The sequence below is a fragment of the Molossus molossus genome, unplaced genomic scaffold (assembly GCF_014108415.1).
Source record: "Molossus molossus isolate mMolMol1 unplaced genomic scaffold, mMolMol1.p scaffold_m16_p_20, whole genome shotgun sequence".
Taxonomy (NCBI): Eukaryota; Metazoa; Chordata; class Mammalia; order Chiroptera; family Molossidae; genus Molossus; species Molossus molossus.
The window spans coordinates 15998483-16024666 of NW_023425356.1; the positions used below are offsets into that span (position 1 = coordinate 15998483).

General features: G+C 44.4%; 1 protein-coding gene across 1 annotated transcript in view; it reads left to right on the plus strand.

The window, feature by feature from the left end:
* Positions 1 to 25243, plus strand: part of PTGFRN (prostaglandin F2 receptor inhibitor) — an 87641-nt gene extending 62398 nt beyond the window's left edge. Inside the window, exons 6-9 of the mRNA XM_036273623.1 lie at positions 6769 to 7188; positions 16317 to 16424; positions 21266 to 21571; positions 23246 to 25243. Of these exons, the coding sequence (XP_036129516.1) occupies positions 6769 to 7188; positions 16317 to 16424; positions 21266 to 21571; positions 23246 to 23412 (1001 nt within the window). The 3' untranslated portion in view covers positions 23413 to 25243. The remainder of the gene's footprint in view (positions 1 to 6768; positions 7189 to 16316; positions 16425 to 21265; positions 21572 to 23245) is intronic.
* Positions 25244 to 26184: the final 941 nt, after the last annotated feature.

A 26184-nucleotide genomic window follows, 5' to 3' on the forward strand; every position in this document is an offset into this window, starting at 1 on the left:
TTTCCTCAGTAAACGTTACCAGCTGCTCTCCCTTGAGGACTCTGTTCACCCAGAGTCCCCTGAGTGGCGATGTTTTCTTCCCACACTTCTCATACAACTGGGCCTGGGGGGACAGATCCCTCCTTGTCTCTCACTGCAGCTTCTGGACCATTTTCCTTCCTCCCTAAAAACATAGCTCCCCTCTCATGTCATCAGGTCATACCCCTCTCGTTGTCATCACCTGTCGACTCCTAGGTCCACCTATTCATTCTTTGAAGATGTTAACTCTTGCTTCACAGCAACTGTCTCCAGTGTGCCTCCTGTCCTGCTGGCTTCGCTATGTATGTGGAGCGCTGGGTCACACCATGGCTGCCCATGAATCACACAAAGAGTGTTTTTAAAAACTGAAATTTGAGTCCCACAGGAGATTTTGTCTCAGTTGGCCTGAGGGTATGTGCATTCAGGCATTGGAATTTTATTTATTATTGTTTTTTTTAATCCTCATTGGAGGATATTTTTTACATTTATCTTCAGACAGAGTGGGGGAGAAAGAGTGAGAAACACCAATGTGAGAGATGCAGCGATTGGTTGCCACCTGCACGACCCCAACTAGGGCCAGGGACTAACCGCAACCGAGGCACATGCCCTTGGCCAAAATCAAACCCAGGACTCCTCTTGGTCCGCAGGCCAACGCTCTAACCACTAAGCCAAACCAGCCAGGGCCGGGCATTGGAATTTTGAATGCTCCTAAGGTGGATCTCCTGTGCAACTGAGGCAGAGAAGCCTTTCATTCTCAGCCCCTTGTCCTTCTCTCTGGTCATTATGTCCTCCGTCCTATTCTTGTTATTCACGGCCCTGCTCACACCCTAACTAGATCATATCACTGCTGATAACTGAAAGGCCTCCATGCTCTCAATTCCAAACATCCTACTCTCTAGGCACATGTCTGTCTTTCTAGATCACTCTCTTCTAGTACTCCAACATCAACTCTCCACCTATCAGGACAGACAGCCCATTAATCCTACCACCTGGCTCTGTTCTTCACTCCCATTGTCTTCACTTCTGTCTTCTGACCATTTGCCCAGGGTAGTCCAATCTGTGCCTGTTGTCCTGCGTCATTTTTAACAGCACTCTGTTTATTATTAGATATGTCCAGAAGGTCAGATAAGTTAGGTGTCAGCCTGTTACCTAGCCCAAGTTCCCAGTCAGCCACAAAAACTTCCTGCACACACCCTTAGCTCCCTTGCCCTACTCTCTGTTTATACTATACTCTGGGTAAACTACACCCCAGTTCAAAACCAGCCCTCTGCTGCCTCCATCTCCACATCTACAGCGCTGAATGTGGTTGGAGAAAAACATTCAAAGATATTGGCTGGCCTCATGTTAGATTAGATTTGCGATTGTTCATGTCAAGTGGGCTCTCAACACTCCCTGGGCATCATCTACATTTCCTCAATTGGTTTACTTCCCTGCTGTCTAAAATGACCATTGCAGGTCACTTTATCTGAAAAATTCCTTCTCCAGCCTCACTCTCAGCTCTTGGTCCTGCTTTCTAGTCCCTAAACAAAAAGAAACTTTCAGGGGAGAATTCTCACACACCAACCCCAGCTCTTGGGCTCACCGTTACATGACCTCATGTCCTAACAAATGCCAGCCCTTCTCACTGCTCAGGCACATGGCTTCCCTCTTATGTCTTCAGTATGTCTCTCTTGTCGGGACCTTTCCTGTTGGCTTGTAAACATGCTGGTAGATCTCCTGTTTGGGGTTTCTTTTTTAAAACTAAACTCCTTTTGACCTCCCTTCTCTTCTATCTTCCTGTTCCCCACACCTCCTTGTCCACCTGTTACTCTCTTTTTTATTTCACAGTAGTCCCCTCTACCCATGGTTTTACTTCATGTCATTCAGTTACCCGTGGTCAACTGTGGTCCAAAAAATATTAAATGGAAAATTCCAGAAATTAAAAATTCATGTTTTAAGTTGCATATCATTCTGAGTAGCGTGATGAAATCCTACTCCATCCCTCTCTGTCCCTTCTGGGGCGTGAGTCATCCCCTTGTCCAGCATCTCCACTCCATGCACACTCCTCAGTACACAATCCTCACCCATTGGTCACTTAACAGCCCTCTTGGTTATCAGATCAACTATTGTGGTGTTACTGTCCTTGTGTTCATGACACCCTGTTTTACTTAATAATGACCTCAATGTGCATGAGTAGTGATACTGGCAATTTGGATGTTCTAGAGAGAAGCCATAAAGTGCTTTCTTTAAGTTCTTGACTTAGTAAGGAAAGAACAAAAATCATATGCTGAAGTTGCTAAGATCTATGGTAAGAACAAATTTATCCATAAAATTGCCTAATTTATAAATTAAACTTTATCATAGGTATGTATGTATAGTAAAAAACATAGTATATCTAGAGTTCGGTACTATCCATGGTTTCAGGCATCTACTGGGGTTCTTGGTGTGTATCCCCTGCAGATAATGGGGGGACTACTGTATAGCCAAAGTATTTTATTTATCTGTATTTATCTGTATCCCATTTTCTCTCCTCCCATTCTCTCTGGTACCTATTTTTTTTTTTTTTTTAATCTTTATTGTTGGATGTAAAATGGATTACAGATGTTCCACATTTTTCCCCCCATTGACCCCCTCCTCCCCATTCACGCCGCCCTTCCACCTTTTCCCACACTATTGTCTGTGTCCATTGGTTATGCATATAAGTTCTCTGGTTTATTTCTCCCCCCCCCCCCCCAGCCCCTTTCCCTTTGAGGTTTGTCAGTCTAGCAATGAATTTGTACTTCTTAATCCCTTCACCTTTTTCACCCATTCCCCCAACCCCCCTCCCAACTGGCAACCAACAAAATGTTCTCTGTATCTATGAGAATGTTTCTGTTCTACCTGTTCATTTTGTTTGTAGATTCCATTGTTGATAGATATGTATTCATTGCCATTTTGTTTGTTCATATATTTTATCTTTTTCTTCAAAAAGACCCTTCATCATTTCATATAATAACGGTTTGGTGGTGATGAACTCCTCTAACTTTTTCTTGTCTGGGAAAGTTTTTATATGTCCATCGATTCTAAATGACAGTTTTGCAGGATAGAGTAATCTTGATTGTAGGTTCTTATTTGTCATCACTCTGAATATTTCTTGCCACTCCCTTCTGGCCTGCAAAGTTTCTTTTGAGAAATCAGCTGACAGCCTAATGGGAACTCCCTTGTAGGTAACTAGCTGCCTTTCTCTTGCTGCTTTTAAGATTCTCTCTTTGTCTTGAACCTTTTGCATTTTGATGATGATGTGACTTGGTGTGGGCCTCTTGGGGTTCATCTTGTTTGGGACTCTCTGTGCTTCCTGGACTTGTATGTCTGTTTCCTTCACCAAGTTAGGAAAGTTTTCTGCCATTATTGTTTCAAATAGGTTTTCGATTTCTTGTTCTCTCTCTTCTCCTTCTGGCACCCCCAAGATGCGAATGTTGGCACGCTTGAAGTTGTCCCAGAGGCTCCTTACACTATCCTCATTTTTTTGGATTCTTTTTTCTTTTTGCTGTTCTGATTGGGGGGCATTTTTTGCTTCCTTATATTCCAAATCGATGGTTTGCTCCTTGGATTTACATACTCTATTATTGAATCTGTGTAAATTATTCTTTATTTCAGTTAATGCCTCCTTCAATTCTAACTGTGTATCCATGATTTCTGACTGGTCCTTTTTTATGCTCTTGAGGCCCTCACTAAGTTCACTGAGGTTCTCACTAAGTTCATTGAGTATCCTTATAAGCAGTATTTTGAACTCAGTATCTGTTAGGTTGCTTATCTCCATTTCACTTAGTTCTTTTCTTGGGGTTTTGTTCTGTTCTTTCATTTGGGACCTGTTTCTTTGTCTCCTCATTTTGGCTGCCTCCCTGTATTTGTTTCAGTGTATTATTTAACAGAGGTATGGGGCTATCTGAGACCAGATGCTGCTCATTTGAAAGAATTTAGGAAAAACCTGAAGCAGGATCCAAGACCGGCCAATCCTATGGTTAAGCAAGTGGCAACACCTTGGGTGGGCTTGAAAGTTGGGTGGGGCAGGGCGGGGTGGGGTGGGGCAGGGCGGGGTGGGGCGGGGCGGGCCCTCAGGGAGTCACCAGGGCGGGGCTACCAGTGTGAGCCAGGTTGCTGGAGTCCCAGATATAGTGACTGCCTGCCGCCCCCGGAAAGGGCTCACCAAAGGAACAAAGGCCTCTTACAGCAGTTTGTCCTGGAGAAAACCCCCTCTCCAGCCCTCGCTCCAGTGCCAAACAGCTCAGTTCTTCCCTGTATGTCTCTGGCGCCCCTCGAGCTGCCTCCCCTCCGAGCTTAGAGGGAGAGAGTCCGACAAGTCTGTGCGCGGGCCCTTTACAGAGCTGCCTGGGGCTCCAGCCACGTCAGCTTCCCTGAGCCTCAGTTCCCACTGGTTTTTCCAGCTAGAAGTTATGGGGATTCTTTTCCTGGCACTGGAACCCTGAGCAGGGCACCTGGTGTGGGACGGGGACCCCTCAGTCCTCAGGAAGGACCTTCCCAGCCGAGGTGTCCTCCTGATTTTTATCCGCCACACGTGGGTGTGGGTCCAGCCCGTTGCGCTGCTGCCCCTCCTACCAGCTGGATGTGGCTGCTGCTTTAATTCCGTAGTTGTAGGACTTCCATTCAGCTTGATTTCAGGCGGTTTTGAATGATGGTTGTTCTGTAGTTTCGTTGTAACTTTGATGTGGTTGTGGGAGGACGCGATACCGCATTTACCTGCCCGCCATCTTGACCGGGAGTCCCTCTGGTACCTATTCTGATCGCTTTTGACTCCACTGCTTGTGATAGTAAATTACTAGTGATCAACTTATTGCAAAACCCTACTGTTCTTACCTTACTTGAATTATCAGGATTTAACCAGGTACTCAGTCCCTCCTCCTAGACATACTTTGGTTTTCCTTTGGCTGTGGGGCACCACCATCTCTGGGCTTTCTTCCAACCTGATAGCTCTTCCTCTGAGCCTCCTTTGCTGGTTCCTGTTCTTTTTCCTGCCCTCAACCATTACACTGCCTCAAGGCATAGTCCTTGGATTTTTTTTTTTATTAAACTTCACTCCCTTGGTGATCTCTTCTAACCTCTCATTTAAATACCACCTATAGCCTCAGCCAGGTGGCTCAGTTGGTTGGAGTATCATCCCACACACCAAAAGGTTGTGGGTTTGATCCCCCCCCCCCCAAGTCGGGATACATACATGAAGCAACCAATCTATGTTTCTTTCTCACATTGATGTTTCTTTCTCTCTTCCTTCTTCTCTCTCTAATATAATAATATTATATCCTCTAGCCGGTTTGGTTCAGTGGTTAGAATGTCAGCTTGTGGACCAATGAGTCAAGGGTTCAATTCTAGTCAAGGGCATGCATCTCAGTTGTAGTTCATCTGTGGCCCTGGTCAGGATCCTGCAGGAGGCAACCAGTCTATGTGTCTCTCAATTCAGTGTTTCTCTCTCTCCCTCCTTCCCTCCCACTTTATCTGAAGATAAATGGAATAGTATCCTCAGGTGAGGATAAAAAAAATCCAAAAAAACAAAAAAAAATATCCTCAGGTGAGGATTAAAGAAAATCAACAAAAGAATATAGGAGGTTCTCAATAAGTACTTGTGTAATTAACGAATGAATGACCAAACTCACAGGGGAATCAAGATAGAATGTGGATGGCTCAGTGGAACCTCAGGAATAATCAGTAGTTCTGGAGAGACACCATAACATACATGTTCTGCTAATGATTTGGTGGAACAACTATTCCCTCAAAACACCCAACATAAATATTTCATTTTATAACTGAACAGATTATAGAATTAATCATCTCATTAAAGGATAAAAAGAATGTGTTTGGCCCTGGCTGGAGGGGCCTGGATTGCCTGGGTTCGATCCCCGGCACCAGTCAGGGCACGTGCAGGAGGCAACCAATCTCTGTGTCTCTCATATTGATGTTTCTCTCTCCTTTTTCTCTCCCCTCCTCCGCCTCCCCCTCTCTCCCACTCTCTCTCAAAATTAATGGAAAAAATATCCTTGGGTGAGGATTAAAGGAAAAGAAGAGAATGTGTTTAATTAATTTATTCATCCAGTCCACAAATGTTTCAATACCATCCAAGTGCTTGAGCTGTTCTAACATAGGTGACTTCTAGTGTGTATACGCTTAGGGGTTTGTTTGTTTTTACAGAGAATGTACGAGGAGTAGCACACTTGCTCAAAATGTTGAAACAGCTCTCTGGAAATGACTAGATCTACAAGTGGGTGCTCCCATCACTTTAATAAAAGTGTTCTGGAATGTTACCATCATGTGATTAAACAGAAAGAATACATTTTATTTCTCTCCTGCCCTGCCCTTCCAAGCAGGCTGATTAAACTAACGGTTCTTTCCTTGTACCCAGTGGAACCTCGGTGGGGAGAGGCCAGTGGTGTTGCTTAGAGCTTCTCTTGCCCAGTTCACTAAGAGTGAGCTTTCCCTCACATCCTTGGAGGGGCCATATCAGTGGCAACCCAAATTCTTGATCTGAGTAAAACTTCTCAAGGACTTAAGAAAAGCCCTTAAATGAAGTTTTCACCCAGCAATTCTCACTTCCCTCACACCCAGTAAATCACTTCAGACTGCTCTTCATCCAACGTGATTTTCTGAGTTTCCACATTGTCTGAAGTGCTGTTGGTTGGCAATTTGCAAATAAATTCCTGTTTCCTGGAATTGTTCTTTCAGATGCATATCCATTTTAACTGATCTCATTGGAAATTGCCTGTTTCTGCTTCTTCATTGCAGATTCTGTGCTTGTGGTGAAGGCGAGGCAGCCAAAGCCTTTCTTTGCTGCAGGAAATACTTTTGAGATGACTTGCAAAGTGTCTTCCAAGAATATTAAGTCTCCACGCTACTCTGTTCTCATCATGGCAGAGAAGCCTGTTGGGGACCTCTCCAGTCCCAACGAAACCAAGTACATCATCTCCCTGGACCAGGACTCTGTGGTGAGGCTGGAGAATTGGACAGATGCCTCACGGGTGGATGGCGTTGTGTTGGAGAAAGTGCAGGAAGATGAATTTCGCTATCGAATGTACCAGACTCAGGTGTCGGATGCAGGGCTGTACCGCTGCATGGTAACAGCCTGGTCTCCTGTCAGGGGCAGCTTGTGGCGAGAAGCAGCAACCAGTCTCTCCAATCCTATTGAGATAGACTTCCAAACCTCAGGTGAGCAGGGAACCCTATGGAATTATAGATTGAGCTAGAAGAGACCCGAGGGTTTTGATCCAATGGCTTTATTTATTTATTTATTTATTCATTCATTCATTCATTCATTCATTCATTCATTCATTCATTATCCTCACCCAAGTATATGTTTTTTAATTGATTTTAGAAAGAGAGGAAAGGGAAAGAAGAGAGAGATGAAAGAAGCATCAATCAGTTGCCTCTCGTACATGCCCTAACCCATAATCGAACTCACAGTCTTTTGGTATATGGGACAGTGTTCCAACCAACTGAGCCACCCAGCCAAGGCTGGCTTTATTTTTTCTTAATAGCTTTATTGAGATTCGATTCATATGCTGTACTGTTTATCCCTTTAAAGTGTGTAATTCGAGCCTAGACCCTTGCCATACTACTGGTCACGGAGGTATGCAACCTTTTTTCAACCTAGAATGATGGTTCTCCAACATGGTCCCTGGCCAACAGCTTCACCTGGGAACTTGATGGAAAAGCAAATGCTGGGCCTACCCCAGGCCTACCAAACAACACTCCCTGAGGGTGGGTACAACAGTCTGAGTCTTACCACTCTCCTGGTGATTGTGGTACAAACTAGGGCTCCAGAACCACTGCTCTGTGGCAGGGTTCTCAAGCTCCACACTCTGCATGTTTTGATCTAGATACTTCTTTGTTGTAGGGGCCTTTCCTGTTTTTTGTAAGTAGGGTCGCCAGATTAAATACAGGGCGCCTAGTTCAATTTGAATTTCAGATGAACAACAATGTTATTCTGATTAAAAAAATAACTGGGAGTCCTTGCCCTGGCTGGTTTGGTTCAGCAGTCAGAGCAACCCTTTCGTCTGCAGGTTTGATTCCTGGTCAAGGGCATGTACTTGGTTGTAGGTTCTATCCCTGGCCCCTGGTCAGAGTTGTGTGGGACATAACCAATCAATGTGTCCCTCTCACATCGATGTTTCTCTCTCTCCACCCCCACCCAATCACTGTATCTAAAACTCAATGGAAAAATGTCCTTAGGTGAGGATTAACAATAATAAAAAATAAAAATTAAAAATAACTGGAAGTCTATTTGCTTTGACCACCCTACCCATGTGCATGTTTATTTGCTAAAGCTGGCAACCCCAATTATAGTATATTGCACATCCTTGGCCTCTGCCTACCAGTAGCACACCACAGCCCTGCCCTTCTAGTAATGACAGTTAAAAATGTCTCCAGTGTCCCTCCTCCCATCCCAGATTCCCCCTCCCCTCCTCACACAAATAAAGTGTATAATTTAATGTCTTTCAGTGTATTTACTAAGTTGTGCAACCATCTCAACAAACAATTGTAGAACATTTTCATTACAGAGAAACCCTGTACCCATTAGCTGACATCTTTCGATTCTACACCCCTAACCCCACAACCTGCTATCCCCCAGCAACCCTAATCTGCTTTCTATTTCTATAAACTTTATTATTCTGGATATTTCACATAAATGAAATATAATATGTGGTCTTCCTATCTGGCTTCTTTCACTTTAGCATAATGTTTAATGGGTTATCTATGGTGAGGCATGTATTAGGACTTTATTTCTTTTTATGACTGAATAATATTTCACCATGTGGGTATAGTACATTTTGTTTATTCCTTTATCAACTAATGGCCATTGGGTGTTTCCAGTTCTTGACTATTAGGAATAATGCTGTATGAACATTCATGTATAATTTTTTGCATGAACATACTACCCTCATTTTAAAAAATAGATGAATAATTATAGAATCTTTAGTAAACATGGCAGAGTGTGAATAAATAGGAGGGAACCGAGTCTCCAGAAAGGTTAAATGACTTGCCAAAGATGGAAGATGCAGAGATAAGACCCCAGTTGTATCCAGCCTCTTGGCCTTCACTCTGACAGGTCCCTAGCACTGAAGGTGATGGGCACTCTTTTAGGCCCAGCTTATAAGCACAATATCTCCATAAAGGGACTGAGTATCCCAACCTTATACTTGACCTTGCTTTTGGAATGGAAAAGGTGTCCTGTCAATTAGTTGAGTCAACAGAGCTGCAGTGGTAAATGTTATGTGCTCACCTGGTTTGTTAAGAACAGTTACTAGTGGTTCTATCTATGGGAATATTAATTAAAAAACAGGCATTTTTATGTCTGTGGTGAATTGATTTTATCTTTGGTAAGTAAGGCTTTTTTATCCTTTAAGGTACAGAGGTTCACCTTTTTTTAAAAATGGTATAGATACATATTTTAAAATAGAAATATTTCTTGTTTATCTGTAATTCATTAAGCTTCATCTGTGTGTAAGTGTGTGTTTTAGCAGGTAAATGGCTTAAAAATCTTTGATACCCAGTATTATTTAGAATATCAAGGTAAAGGACTAGCATTTGTAAGTTTTAATATGCAGTGTTTTCACTAATCTGTCCTGGGTTTCAATTAGAAATGTCTGAATGTGTACATTTGTACTCACCTTTTCATGGATGTATAATGAAATAATCTTCAGCCACCTTTTAAGCTCTTAGACTTTAGATTATTAAACAGTAAATATTCATTTAAATCCTTAGATTTGGAAAGAACAGTTCTCTTTTATTGTATTTGTTGTTTTTTACATATTATATAATATATGTTTACATAGTAATTATAAAATCACAAATTATAATCTGCCCTACGAAGGCAGAGAGGGGGTTGCTTTGACAAGAGGCAGGGCAGTTAGGAAGAAAATGCAGGAAGATCCAGTTGCTCTCCTCTTACTCGCTTACCAGAATTGTAGAAAGAGCCGTAGTGATGAAGACCCCTATACAGTTAGGTCTGCTCTCTTTTGTTTTTGATTTATCTTTATTGTTGAGACTATTACTGATGTCTCCCTTTCCCCTCCCCCGTGTTCCCACCCTGCCCCAGGCCTTTACCACCCTATTGTCATATCCATGGGCAATGCTATATGCATATAATTTATTTGTTTAATCTCTTCCTGCCCCGCCCTCACCCCATCCCCCCCTTCTGAGATTCATCAGTCTGCTTCATGTTTCTGTGCCTCTGGTTCTATTTTATTTTGTTCATTAGATTCCACATATAAATGAGATCCTATGATAATTGTCCTTCTCTGTATAGCTTATTTCGCATAACATCATAAACTCCAGGTCTCTCCATGCTATCTCAAAGGGTAAGAGATTCTTCTTCACAGCTGCAAAGTATTCTATTGTATAAATGTACCACAGTTTGTTTGCTTATTTATTTATTATTGTTGAAAGTATTACAGATGTCCCTCTTTTCTTCCCCCATTGACACCCTTCTCCCTGATCTCCTCCCCATCCCCCTAACCCCGCTCTTCACCACACTGTTTTCTGTGTCCATTGATTATGCATATATGTATATAAATTCTTTGGTTTATCTCTTCCTGCCCTCCCATCTCCCTTTCCTCTGAGGTTTGTCAGTCTGTTCCCAACTTCCATGTCTAGATCTATTTTGTTCATCAGCCTGTTTTGTTCATTATATTCCACAAGTAAGTGATATCATGAGGTACTTGTCTTTCTCTGACTGTTTTTTTTCCACTTAGCATAATACTCTTCAGGTCTCTCCATGTCATTTCAAAGGGAAAGAGATTTTTCCTTCTTACAGCTGCATAGTATTCTATTGTGTAGATGTACCACAGCTTTTTTATCCACTCATCTACTAATGGGCACTTGGGCTGTTTTTAGATCTTAGCTATTATAAATAATGCTTCTATGAACATAGGGGTGCACATATTCTTTCTGATTGGTGTTTCAGGATTTTTAGTATATATTTCCAGAAGTCAGATTGCTGGGTCAAAAAATGGACAAGTTCCACTTATAAGTTTTTGAAGAAACTCCATACTGTTTTTCATAGTGGCTGCACCAATCTGCATTCCCACCAGCAGTGTACTAGGGTTCCTTTTTCTCCACGTCCTCACCAGCACTTATTGTTTATTGATGGTAGCCATTCTGACAGGTGTGAGGTGATACTCACTGTGGTTGTAATGTGTATCTCTCTGATGATTAGTGATGTTGATCATTTTTTCTTGGCCATTGAGCATTTTTTCTATGTCCTCTTTGGAGAAGCATCTATTCAGGTTCTCTGCCCATTTTTTAGTTGTATTGTTTGTCTTCCTTATGTTGAATTGTGTGAGTTTTTTATATATTCTGGAAAATAACCCCTTATCAGATGTATCATTGGCAATTAGTTCTCCCATACAGTGGGTTCCCTTTTCATTTTGATGCTCATTTCTTTTGCTGTATATTGATTTTGTATTCTGCAACCTTGCTGAACTTGTTTACTAATTCTAATAGTTTTTTTTTTTTTTTTTGGTTGATTCCTTGGAATTTCTAAAATAGAACATCATGCTGTCTATGAATAAAGATAGTTTTACTTCCTACTTTCCAAACTGAAGATCATGCATTTCTTTTTTCTTTTTTTTAATCCTCACCCGAGGACATTTTCCATTTTTTGTTCAAGTACAGTGGGAGGGAGAGAGAGGGACAGAGAGAGAGAGAGAGAAACATCAATGTGAAAGGAACACATCGAGTGGCTGCCACCTGCACGACCAACCAGGGCCAGGGACAAACTGCAACTGAGATACGTGCCCTTAGCGGTAACCGAACCCGGGTCTCTTGGGACTGCAGGCCGATGCTCTAACCACTGAGCAAAACCGGCCAGGGTGCATTTCTTTTTTTCTTTTGCCTAATTGCCCTGACCAGAACCTCTAGTACAGTGTTGAATAGTGGTGTCTCAAATGGACATCTTTGGCCCTGGCCGGTTTGGCTCAGCGGTTAGAGCATCGGCCTGCGGTCCGGAGAGACCCGGGTTCGGTTCCCGCTAAGGGCATTTACCTTGGTTGCAGTTTGTCCCCAGCCCTGGTTGGTCGTGCGGGTGGCAGCCACTCGATGTGTCCCTTTGTCCCTTTCACGTCGATGTTTCTCTCTCTCTCTCTCTCTTCCTCTCTCTCCCTCCCTCCCACTCTATCTGTACAAAAAATGGAAAAACGTTCTCGGGTGAGGATAAAAAAAAAAATGGACATCTTTGTCTTGTTCCTAATCTTGGAAGCTGTGGGTTTTTCATAGATTCCCTTTATTGAGTTGAGGAAGTTTCCTTTCATTCCTAGTTTGTTGAGTGTTTGTTTTGTTTTTTATCATGAAGAGGTGTTAGGTGTTTTTAAATGCTTTTTCTCTGTCTATTAAAGATGATTGTGTTCTTTTGTGTGTCTGTTTTACTGTCTGTAGGAGTTTACTCCATCTTGCTTTACATTTCTTATTTGATGTTTCTTTAAAACTGTTATGAGGAAGAGGAGAGACATTAAATATTTTGTTTTTCTAGGTAAGGAACGGGTATTGAATTTATTTCTCAGTTCTTTAAGTATCAGCATAACAAAAAAAAATCACTGTAGCTTCCAGGATGAATACACTGCCTAAGGTTTTTTTTTTTCTTCCTTTATTGATTTTAGAGAAAGAGGAAGGGAAGAGGGAGAAAGAGAGAGACATAGAAACGTCAGTGAGAGAGAATATTGATGAGCCACCTCCTGCATGACCCCCACTGGGGATTTGACCCACAATCTGGGAATGTGCCCTAACCAGGAATTGAACTATGACCTTTTGGTGCATGGGTCATTGCTGAATCACTGAGCCACACCGGCTGGGCCCTGCCTAAGGTTTTTATTTTATTTGTTTGTTAATCCTCACCTGAGAATATTTTCCTATTGATTTCTAGAGAGTAGAAGGGGGTGGGAAGAGAGAAACATTGATGTGAGAGAGACCCATCAATTGGTTGCCTTCCACATGTACCCCAACCTGGTTGGGGATTGAGCCTGCAACCCAGGCACATGCTCTTTACCAGAATCAAACCTGCGACCCTTCGGGCCATAGGCTGATGCTCTAACCACTGAGAAAACCAGCCAGGGCTAAGGTTTTTATTTGAATCCCTAGAGTTGTCATGGCCAGTTTAAAAGAAGCTACTGTCAAATTCAGCATCTCGCACAATGCTATAGCCTCGAATAGCTTCCAGCATATGACTTGATACTAAAGAGCCGTCACTTCTTAAGATCAGCAGCTCACTCTCAGACACATATAGTAAAGAGCTCCTTCATAGTGTCCACCTTTCTGTTCCCTGGTCCCAGGTCATTTGCCTCTTGGTATGAGGACGGTGTTTCCCAAGGGCTCTACTGAGTCATGACTTTTATTGTATGGTGGTAGTAATGGTTTTGGTCTGTTAAAATAATAATAATAATAAAGTTTTTTCCTTAATAGAGAAAAATTTAAAATACAGTAAAGTAAGAAGAAGGAAAAGAGAATCACTTATAAACTTAATTTTTGTAGTCTTTGTCTTCCTAGAATTTTCTCTTGTATATTGTCTTCATGACTTTGAGATCAGACTGTATATGCAATTTTTATGACCTGCTTTACCCTATTTAACATTATAAGATAAGCATTTTCCATGTTATAACAAATTCTGGGTAAACACCAACTAATGACTAAACCTACTAGAATTTGGTTAACCATCACCCTATTGGTAGACATGCAGCTGGTCTGCAATTTTGGCTTTCACAAAAATACTGCTGTTAACAGCCTTTTTTTAAGGGGCTGGAGTTGGAAGATGGTTTATGTCAGTGTTTGTATTTAAAAGCCAAATGGTGCCCTGCCTGGTGTGGCTCAGTTGGTTGGAGTGTTATCCCGTGAACCGAAGGGTTGTGGGTTCGATTCCCAGTCAGTTCACATACCCAGGTTGCTGGTTTGATCCCCGTTGGGGTGGATACGGGAGGCAACTGATCAGTATTTCTCTCTCTTTCTCTCCTTCTCCCTTCCTCTCTCTCTAAAAGCAATGAAAGCATAGCCTCAATGAGGATTTAAAAAAATAAAAAGCCAAGTCATCCATGTCCTCTCTGCAGACTAGGAATCGGGGGACACCCACACCCAGGGACTCTGGTTGTTCACTTAAATTATCTGTTAACCAGACAAATCCCCTCACTAAAACAGCATTACCACAGAAACTGACCACAGTAAAAATGTTTCTAAGCCTGTGATAATGACCCACATTAACAGTGAGTTTCTGGTTTCCTTAGAAGGAAACCCGCTGCTGTGAGCAGTTCACAATGAAGGCCTTTTCCCGTCCTCATCGGCGTGGTGAGCTGTAACAGATGCTCTGTTGTTCCCACAGCCACGGCCACTAGGGGAATCGGAGAGCCGTAATTTGTGACCCAGAAGACATTTGGGGTTTTCTTTGGTAATATAAAGAAAAAAGGGGGGGGGGGAATTTGTCCAAATTAGGTAAGTCTTTCTTTACTGGTTCAAATTAAGTAAATAAAAACCTAAGTCCATTTTGAGAACCTCTTTATGTTTTATCATTTTGTGTTTTCTTAGAAGGTGCCTAGACACTTTAAGAATGCCCCTTAATATGGCTTTATTGCATTACCATGAAATTTCTAGTCAGAGAAAAAAAAATGTGGTCCCCACTGCTCACCTGTACCCTCAGATGGCCATATATGGAAATCCCTCAGTCATCACCACTGAGCCAACTTAAAGCAACTGGCTTAATCTTTCCCATTTCACTGTTCTAAGCTGAGCAAATCTAGGGTGGTAAGGAGCTAAGGAACTGTGGCTGAGAGTTGAGTTCATTGAGGGACATGATGTCCAACAGTGGGTCAAGTGCCCTTGTCTTCTGTGCTTTTATCCTTTTCCCTATTTCCTGGGGCTGCTATTCTGTTCTGTTCTCTATCTCTAGAGTTAAGTACCCTCCTGGTTAATCTGGACTTTCAGCTGGACCCACCCAGGGCTGCCTAACCTACCTAGGTTTCCATATTCTCCAACCACCCTTCACTTTTCTCTCACAGACGTAGTGTTGTTAGGAAAACAATCTGATGAATTCATCCTACTACTCAGGCTGAAATGAAGATAGAGCCTTTTCAATTCTTTGCCTTATTGGGTCGCATGACCTTTTACTCTCTCATAGTCATTTCTTTTAGGTGTTTTTTAAAAAGTATATTTTTCTTTCTGGTAGTCTGATTAAAAAGATGGTAACATCTGTACTCTTAGCTTCTAATGAGTTTCAGAGTCAGTGTCCAGGGCCATCTGTCTTTACTTCTCAGAAAGCCCAAGGGAAATCCCATGGGGTTGCTATTCTAGAAACTTCTTTAGGTTTGCCTGTTCCTAGATATTAGGAATTGGGATAAGGTAATTGCTGGGCTGTTTAGGATCAGGTTGGCTTAAAGCTATGTAATGCTGTCACCTAAAAGTGAGGCATAAAGGCATTGAAAAACAAATGAAGTACCCAGCCCCTATTGACCTAAGAAGATGATAGGAGCCACAGATTATTCTCTTTGTGTTCAATCTTTATACTTTTTATTTTGTGACTCGTGTGTATGCTCATTACCTTACAACTCAACTTGGAGGGAGCATTTCTGTCTTGCAGTGAGAGAGGGTACTGTGAGGAGTTGGCATGGTGTGAGTAGAACCGTCTTCTGGCCTTTGGAACAAGGAAAGGGGACATTTATAGAAGTGAACTGGATATCAAAGGAGTGTTCTTAGGAAGGTGTGCAAGATGAATCCTGTTTTTTAAAGGAATATCCACACTACCTCAGTTTTCCCAGCAGATTGGCATCATGCCTTTGGTGCTCCCAGGACACTTGCTGGGAATGTTGTCATTGTTGGCATGTTTGTCTCCTTTACTAGATTTCAGCTTCTTAGCAGCAGGTCCCTGTCCTAAGCACCCAGCACAATGAGGCGCTGCTCACTCCACCAGGACCAAAAGCATCCCTGATTCAGTCCCGATCCCTCTAATCTCAAACCACCTAGCCTGGAAGTGAACCACAAGGAACAGAAACAACCGAGGCTGTATCTGGGTGGAGGCTGGGGTGGCCTTCAAATGACAACATGGTTGTCATCAGAGAAGAGGTAAAGGAAAAGGCAGAAGCAAAGTCATTATTTAGGAGGAGTTCTATTTTGGTTGTAATCTCAAAATGAAGTTCATTTGGATGTGCTCGGTCTCTTAATAGAAGAGAAGCTGCGTTAGCACACTTTCTAGTTTGTGAGTTTCTGGCCCAGTTCCAAGGAAAGGGAGACTCATTTAGATGGCCACAGAGTGTCAACAATGGAACTGGAAACTGAAAGAGAATAATGATACCACTTTCTTCTAGGTCCTATATTTAATGCCTCCGTGTATTCAGACACACCATCAGTCATCCGGGGAGATCTGATCAAATTGTTTTGTATCATCAGTGTCGAAGGAACTGCCCTGGATCCAGGTACTTCTCCGCATGCTAACTCCTTCCCCGTATGGCTTTTTGTAAATTTTTCTTGCATCATCCCCGCTATGTTTCACAGATGTGGAAGCCAAGGATTATGTGGTCTGTTTATCCCCAAACTGCTCTGCTCAGGACTTTGTTCTCAATAGGTGTTTAATAAATATTTGTTGAATGGATGCATCTGTCTGTCAGATGAATTGGAAACTCATCAGATATTTAATCTGGGTTGTCAAGGTGCTCAGTGGGCCACTTACAGGGCTGATTCAAGCTGATTTAAAACCCCCTGGCAGAGTCAAGCTCCTCACTGAATCATTCAGACATTTATTGAGCTCCTTCTGTGTACAAGGGCTGTTTGAGATGTTGGGAGTAGAGTTGTGAACAGAACATTCAAAGTCTGCCCTCATGGCACTTGCAACCTAGTTAAGGAGACAACAAGAAAGAAATCACCATATAGTATCAGATAGTGATTAACGCTATGAAGAAATACAGAAAAGAACAAATGAGTAGCAAGTGACCAAGGGGGTGTTAGCATAGATTAAATTCTTAGAAAATCTTTGTAAATTTTTTATTTGCAGAAAATACTAGCGTTGCCAACAGGATGCCAAAGAGTTGTGGGCCATTAGGCTCATACCCTTGCTGCTTGTCCCCCTTCATGACCCTCTGCTTGTCCCCCTTGATGTCCCTCTCTTTTTAAAATTTTTTTTATCCTCACCCGAGGACATTTTTCCATTTTTTGTTCAGATAGAGTGGGAGGGAGAGAGAGAGAGAAAAACATCAAGTGTCTGCCACCCGCACGACCAACCAGCGCTGGGGACAAACTGCAACCAAGGCACGTGCCCTTAGCGGGAACTGAACCCGGGTCTCTCTGGACCACAGTCTGATGCTCTAACCGCTGAGCCAGACTGGCCAGGGTCCTCTCTCACTATTTAAGAGGACTTTAAATGCACTTATATGGCTTTGTTGTTGAGCAGGACTGTTCCCACCTCTGCCTTCCTCTCGGAGAAGTTGACTCACTGCCTGGCGGCTACCCATCTCCTCTGCATGCTTTGACCTCGGGCATCTTTGCACTGTCCACCCCATCACAAGCAGAGCTATGGCCTCTCACAGGCCATTTTTGTACCTTAAAAAGGCCATATTTGTACAGGTTTTACAAAGTTCTATGCAGAGACCCCTGGGCATGTGGCCCTGGGGTGGAAACTGGAAGCAGGTGTTCATTCTGTGTTAAGAGGCAGGTTGTAAGCAAAGGAAGGGTGGCCTGCAGTGAAAACCAGTGTGCATGCCATAAGTAGGATCTGGGCAGAGCTGATGCCAAGGAGCAGAGGCCTGGGTGGCGCCACTCAAGGTCTGGCTCCTACGGGACCATGTCCCACAGTTGAAGGTTCAGGTGGCAACCAGGTCAGAGTTGGTGAGTGTTTTCTGTAAAGGGCCCAGGTAAGTATTTTTGGCTCTGTGCCCAATGTGTTCAGCAGCAACTCCTCAACTCTGATGTGTGCAAGGAGAGCACTGTAAACAGCGGGCACAGCCATGCTCCAGTAAAACTGTTCACAGAAACAAGAGGTGGGCTGGATTGGTTGATAACCAGAATTGGCTTTGTTAGGGGACCTAAACATGGTGAGCTTCAGAAAAAGAAGAGTTTGTGGAAAATGTAAAAATAAATGGGGGGGGGGGGGACAGAAACCCATCCGAACCAACAGGGGTGGTTAGCTTCGCCTGGGAGTAAGGAACGAGCTCAGGTCCTGATGGAGCTGCCACCACAGTTACATGCTGCTGGATGGCAGGGATTTGTTCTGAGAAATGCATCGTTAGGCAGCTTTGTGGTTGTGTGACCATCATAGAGTGCACTTAACACACCCAGCTGGGGCAGCCTATGGCTGTCATTGTGTGCACTGCACTTGCATATGGGGGGCAGCACAGAGGGTTTGTTTACACCAGCGTTGCCACAAACAGGCAAATCCCTGATGTCACTCAGTGATCAGACGTTTTCAGCTCTGTTGTAATCTGATGGGACATCACATGTGTGGTCTGTTGTTGACCAAAAGGTCATTATGCTGCACGCGACTGCACTATGCCTGAGGTACAGCCCATTGAGGACAGAAAGTAGATTCACAAGTGAAAATGAAGGTAAAAGTAGAAAAAGACTGCCAGGGAAAGGGGAGGGAAATCTTTTTCAAAGGTTGGAATAAGATAATATCATTTTTACCCTTAAAGCTCATTTATGATATGTACAAAAATAAATCATTTAAGTGCTCTGCAAATTAATGGGTCACCAATTGTGCCCTTAATGTAACAAGTCTTTTCCTCCAGACTAAGCGTAAAAGCTGGAGGTAGCTGTTATCTGGCAGATCACAATTTTCCAGAACTTTGCCCTCTTGGACTGTGTGGGTGGAAGATTCTAAATAATTAAATGCAAGTTGTAATTTAGTTTTTCTCACTCATCCTATGGGCTGTGAAGGAATTCTCTTTTGGAAAGGACATGTTTCGTGAGTGGACTGAGTACCAAGCCACATCAGTGCCAAGGTGGGGGGAAGGATGGGGGCAGGGGCAGGTGGTAGCCATTTAGAGGTTGTGTCTTAGGTCAGACACCTAAGGTCAGGTTCTCTAGAAGCAAAACGAGACAAGCATGCAAGTGATTAATTGAAGGTGTGCTCTCAGGAGAACATCATGAGGGAGCAAGGGAATCTAGATAGAGCAGGGAAAGAAGCCAGGCTAAGATGTGAACTCTAAACAAGTCTAACTGCCCACGGGGAGCTCTGGAGAGTCAGTTGCACTGCAGGGATGAGCTCCTCAAGGGAAAGGGCTGACTCTTATATCACCTTATTAGTCATTGTCCACAGGCTGAATGCTAGGGAATGAGAGTGTTTCGTAATGTCCAGGAGGTGCCTTCTGTCATCTAAGGCCAGTCCCCTGGAGGACAGTCCAGATGTGAGGGCTTAAGTGGCCAACACCAGCAGCTGGGGGTTCAGCACACCAGCTGGTCAGGACAGGGCACCAAGAGCCTCTGCTACAGGCCGTGATGCCCCTCCTGCAAGTAGCACTTACCTGTAGTGCTGTATGCTGAACTGTGGACATAAGGATGTTGTTCATGGCGACCAACTTTTACTGAGCACGTACTATGTGAAACTAAGTCATGATGAATTTAAGTGACTTGCCCAGGTCCCATGGCTAATAAGTGCCAGTGCTGGGAGTCTAGCCCAGGTAGTCTGGACCTGCAGCCTAATCACCGCACTATAAGGCACAGCAGGATTGGGGTTAGAGCCTGGGCATAAGTCACGGGGACACGGTGTGACTTTGCCTTCAGTAACCCCCAGCACCTGCAGAGACAGCAGCTCTGAGCTGGAATTTTCATACAGGACAGCGATGCAGGTGCCCACTCTGCTCTGGCACCATGAGGGTGTGAGGATGCTGGCAATACTCCCTCTGTCCCCAGGGAGTTGGTCTTGGCAAGAGATGATCTGTATAACTGGGGGCAATCATATTTTTGATTAATTTATTTTCTTTTCCATTGATTTTCGAGAGTAAGTGGAAGGATGGGAGGGGTTCAGGTGGGTGGGGGGTACATCGATTGGTTGCCTCCTGCATGACCCTGATGGGGACTGAGGATCAAACCTACAACCCAGGTAGCCCTTGACTGGGAATTGAACCCGTGACTCTCCAGTGCACAGGCTGACGTTCCAACTACGGAGCCACACCAGCCAGGCCTGGGAACAATAAAATTTTATGCTCAAGTGCCACAGTGGGTTGATGGGCAGAAAAAGAAGGTATTTGAGGATCAGAGTAGAGAGCTTTCATTCTATAGGTAAAGCTGTGGCTTTAACATTTTTATATAAGTTGAAAAGGAATAATCATTTGGATAGTTTTATAGAAATTCTTACAAGTATCTGAATATAATTTTTTTGCCTTATTATGTGTATTTTTTAGTTATTATGTGTATTCTTTGAGGTTATCATGTGTATTTTTACTGAGTATTATTTTGTTTAACCAAAATTGTGTTATTTTAACATTTATGTAGAAAGCCTTGTCAAATGAATTTAAGATAAAACTATTTGTGGTGTTGCAGTCCTTTCTTGCCTGCTGGATGAATCTCAGACCTGACACAGTTGATACCACTTAGTAACAGTCTAAAGAAGAATTCAGGGGCTCATGGTGGACGCTGTCTTCACATTCTGTGAGAATTACCACTTGTGCCAAAGTCTCCTTTTTCTAATGCTCATATTCATTTATTTGAGGCTGTTCAAGCCTTGATTTTGCAGCGTACTTTACGATCCAGCTGCATTACTCTCTGGGACTGTTAAACTGTTCAATTTTCTCAGCTTGACATTTTTCCCTCTGGTTCTGAACTTAAGCACTTCTGTAGGGGGGTTGGAATCCACAGCGAACAGTAAATTCGAAACTGTTTACAACTAAATTCTGTATGATTTACTTGATATACCTTTTGGTCCTTAAGACTTTTGTGTTCTTCCAGTTTTGGGTGCTTCTCCCCAAAATGTCAAAGGACCTTACCTTTTTTTTGGAGACAGCGTGTGATGTCTCCACATACCAGCTTTACATCCTGTGCTCCTTAGGCTGGGCGGTGGTAGCAACATGATTAAGGGGGGAATGCTGGGGCTGGGCTCCCTGGGTTCAGATTCACACCCTGCTACCTCCTGGCTATGTGACCTCACGGGTGTTTGGTCTGCCATAGGGTGTGGAGTGGGATAGCTCCTTCATCACAGGACTGGTGTGAGGATTCATTCAGGAGCAGGTAGAGCAGTGCTGGCCCATCATCAGGTGGCATGTGTCAGCCGTAAGTGGTATTTCTGCCCATAGCACTGACCTCAGGGTTTTGGCTTGGTGATCCATAGATGACATGGCCTTTGATGTGTCCTGGTTTGTGGTGCACTCCTTTGGCCTGGACAAGGCTCCCATCCTCCTGTCTTCCCTGGACCGGAAGGGGATTGTGAACACGGCCCACAGGGACTGGAAGAGCAACCTCAGCCTGGAGCGCGTGAGCGTGCCGGAATTCTTGCTACAAGTGCATGGCTCCGAGGACCAGGACTTTGGCAACTACTATTGTTCTGTGACTCCCTGGGTGAAGTCACCAACAGGTTCCTGGCAGAAGGAGGCAGAGATCTACTCCAAGCCCATCTTTATAACTGTGAAGATGGATGGTAAGAGTGACATACAAGTAATACTCTCGCTGTTTGGGGACTGTCTTCTCTCTTCTGTACTGCAGCTGACAGAATCCAGGTTCCCCCAGAACACAGCCTGGTTTCCTCTAGGCCTGGCCCGGGCCTGTAACAGAAAGTGCACAAGCAGCCCTTGCTGTTTGCCCAGCCTTCATATCATATGCTGGAGGCACCACTGAAAAATGATTTTTAAGACTTACTGGAAAGATTGTTGATGCTTTCTATAACTTCTATACAAACTCACTGTGCCGGGCAGAGAGCAGGTTCAGGTCTCTGGGGGAGGCTGTGAATGGGTTCCTGACACTTGCTCGCTTCTTTTGTTTTTTAAATTCTCACCCAAGGATATCCCTCATTCATCTCCAGATAGAGTGGGAGGGAGAGAGAGAGAGACACACACACATTGATTGGCTGCCTCTCACACAACCTCAAGCAGGGCCAGGGACCAAACCACAACCGAGGTACATGCCCTTGACCAGAGTCGAACTCAAGACTGATCTGCAGGCTGACGCTCCAGCCGCTGAGCCAAACCGGCCAAAGCTCTTTCCCTCTTCTTGATTTTGCTTCTTGGAAAAGAGAGCCCCCTCCTAGTCACTAGCATGGAGGGAATTCTTCATGGAATCCCAAGATGGGAGGGGGAACTCCTGGCCTTTTTGACCCACACTGACCACCAGGGTCAGCCTAACAAGGTGGTCAGAAAGCCCCCCCCCATTACCCTGTTCCCTGAGCACCCCAGAGTGGGGACAGTGATTCCTTGGTTAATGAGAAATGTCTTCTCTGCAAAAGTTTTCAGGGTAAACATTAATTGAAAACAACTCCATGGAGAAAATTCAAGTCCAGGTGCCTCTGAGCATTAGTAGGAGACTGAATGTGTTTCCCTGGTGATATTGTCAGTTTGGGAGAGGCTGGAATTGGACCCCCAGCTCTTCCACAGATGAGTTAGCTCTTCTGATCCTTTATTCCCTCTCTTGTAAAATGGAATAATAACCTTTCCTAGGGCGGTTGTGAAAATGCAGCCATATTAAATGTCAGGCACCTCCCACAGTGCCAGCATTCAGCCAAGGAGTGTTGGTGCTTCTGGGGGAAAGGGATAGGGAGTTCTGGGGGGTGGGACCTAAGCAGTGTTTGTGCATTCCTGACACTTACACCATATTTGCATCTTAGAAATTCTTTCCTTGAAGTGGCTTCCTATGAAAACTCAGACTTACCAAACAAGTGCAGGAGTGATTATTCACTTCGCTAGATAATTTACTACAGTGTTACTTAAAATAGCTCCCCAAGTATACTTCAGTCATTCAATGCATAGAATTGATTTACGTACAGTTTTTTTTCTTTTAAGGAGGCATCTGCTGCAGAGTGTGCAGTGCCCTTATACTGACTTTTAAAAATCCATCTCCTGCCAAAACCCTAAAAAGCAAATTGACATTCAAAGACATCGAGTGAAATCATTTTTGTTTTCTTACCCCCCACAGCACTGGGTGGGGAGACACTGCTCACTTCTTGGACAAGTAGGGCTGAGCTGCTCCTGTCAAAAGCACTGTGCTAGGTGCTGAAGATAGGATCAATGAGATCTGATGGCTTCAGTGGGGAGAGGAGGTCTTCCCTGTGGCCACCTCCCTGGCATCACTAACCCGGCTTCCCTTTGCTGTCCCCTCCCAGTGCTGAACGCCTTCAAGTACCCGCTGCTAATCGGTGTCGGCCTGTCCACTGTCGTCGGGCTCCTGTCCTGCCTCATCGGGTACTGCAGCTCCCACTGGTGTTGTAAGAAGGAGGTCCAGGAGACCAGGCGTGAGCGCCGCAGGCTCATGTCCATGGAGATGGACTAGGCTGGTACCTGGCCGAGGCAACAACGGGGACGGTCTAGGAGCAATTTGGGCAAGAAGAGGATGGTGATATTTTAACGTGAAGTGTGTTACACTAAAACCCAGTCCTCTCTAATCTCAGGTGGGACTTGGCGCTCTCTCCTCTGCATGTCAAGTTCTGAGCGCGGACACGTTGACCAGCACACAGCTTTTCTTCCCACAGCACTTTCTGAGGACAATCAAGTGTGTCTTTTCCCAACTGCGGCTTTTTAATGGTTAACCTCTGTCTAATTTTTTTCTCCTACTGTTTATAGATCTCTGACTTGTATATGTTTATAGCTTTTGTTCCAAGGGATTGTGGTGAGGATGGGTGATGGCATTCGGAGTTCTTTGTCCTGGGTGAGAGCTGGCTTCAGGGTTGGAGGCAGGTGTGAAGAGAGTGGCTAGGTCACCCTCTACGCCGGCCCAGAGACAACGCAGACCTGTGCTGAAGGCAAATTTGTGGCGTTCACTACCCTGCCCATCCCCTATTTTCAGGGGTTTAGACCACATTTGAAATCTAAACTTGCAGTATGTAACTTCTTATCAAGCCCAAATGCATATTTTGGTTTTTTGCTTCTCTGCCCCCCTTTCCATTTCTTTGCTCTTTGCTTTACGTGAGCGTGCTGGAACAGCAGCCCTGGAATCTAGAAATTGGCTCTCCACCAAGCACCTTATCATGCCACCTTAGCCTTAAGAATGAATATGAAGAAAAATACATGGCCACCTCTGTCCAGGGCAGTAAGAAAGTCTACAAGGAAGAGGAGGTTGGGGACAGGGGAAGGAAGAGACACTGACCGCAGTAGTGCGGAGGCACTGCGCCTCAAGGGGCTTCAGGGAGAGGGGAAGGCGGATCCTCAGTTACGTTTCTGCAGCTCGTGCCAGGAGGGTCAGTGGTGCCAGGCCTGTGTCAGGCGGAAGAAACCACCTCCATTCCCCAATCCTGTCCTTTGCAGGAGGCAAAGGCCTTGGACACCAAGAGATGGCCAGGGGACCACAGATGCTCCACGTCCTTCACAGGCAGCTTGGTCTCCTTAATGTGAAGGACAGTTGCTGCTTGTGAGACTGGCTGACTTCATGGAATTGGAAACTGCCTGGAAGAACCATGTATTTCTCTGACCTTTTCAGTCCTGCAGGTCTTTCTAAGATTCCCTACAAGGGGTTAGTGAGAAAGGGTAGACTTTGTGGGATGTTTGCTTTCCTATTATGAACCTGAGGGAAATCCAGCAATTTATTGCCATGTGAACAGCCTGCAAAATAGATCTGAGAGCGGTCTCCTTGGCCCGACTGCTTGTATCAGGAACAGGACAATGGACCAAAAGAGATCTCCCACTCCCTGGGTGTCTCGCCCCAGGCTCGGCGCTGGCCTTTCGGAAGTGTCCCGGCGGGGCTGAGGCACAGTGACTCATGCCCTACATTGCACTCCTCTGTGCTGCTGCCATGGCTCTGAAGGATCTAACACTCCTCTGTCTTCCGAAGGGAAAAAAAGACGTGTTTGTTTTGAGCAATAAAGTAATACAAGATGATGGCCATTCATGTACGGCTCTTTGTCATAATGAGCCAGATGAGCCAGACCCCTCCTGGCTCACGACCTTCCCCTCTACTTCCCACTCTCTGCTGCCCATGAGTTCTGCACTCATCACCGAGTCACCCCCGGAGGCAGGTTCCCACTGTGTTTTCTTTTTGTTTTGCCCACTGAGGGGACCACTGATGTGATAGGAATGAGATTCTGCGCTAATGGTGGCAGCACAAATGAATTCCAGGCACAAAGGAAATGCGGGAGGATGGGCGCAGGTGTGCCCAGCAGAGCGTGAGTGACCGGAGGAGGAGGAGGAGGAGGAGGAGGAGGCCTTGACTGCACCAGAGTTGGGTATTTTCTACATGTCTTTCCTAACTGATCTTTCAGAGGACGTGGGTCACAGGTGATCACACAAACTAGAATTAAAGAGAACACAAACAGGTGCTGTGTTAGGAGCAGCCAGTGCCCTTGAGCCCCGGCAATGCTGACACTTACAGAAGATTCAGGATTGTTGTGGCGCAGGCTCTTCTAGGTAGGAGGAAAGGGTACTTAGCTAAGGAAGTGATCAAGTGGTCCCAGGTGTGTGTGAAACTGTGGATGGGTCACAGCAAACACTTGGTAGTAGAAAAGGTGATGTGTGTTCACGCACTGTATCTTGTCCTTTCAAACTGCTGTGGTAGTCAAGGCTGGAGGTGTGAAGGCATTGATCCCAACCCCACACTCTGTCCACTGGGCTGGCCCAACTGCCAGTCACCTGGGGGCTAGTCCAAAGGGGAAAATCCCAGGGTGTTATACCAAGGACTTCCTTCCTCCCAGGGGCATAAGCTTGCCAGGAATGTGCGTCCTTTTAAAAGTGTGAGATACACTCCTGTGTTGTACCAAATAGAGCCCCACAAAGTGCTCTTCTGGAGGAGGTTCCTGCCAGAAGCGCTGGGGTGAATGGAGAAGAACCTAGCCACGATTCACATGGACGACATTGCACTTCTGAACAAAAAGAAACTTGATAAAATGTTTGGGTTTTTTTCCTAATCATAAAAGTATCCCCAGAAAGAGCCTAAGCTATGTTCAGATAGGAGTCTCAAAATTACTTTCAAGTGTTTACTTTATAATGTTTACATACACTTTACACTTTTTTTAAAAAGAAAAAAATGCAAACTCTAACTTTTTAACAACTTTTCAGATTTTTCATGGGACAATGGAACTCTGACTCGCCAACTGGATTTAAATCTTAATTTAGA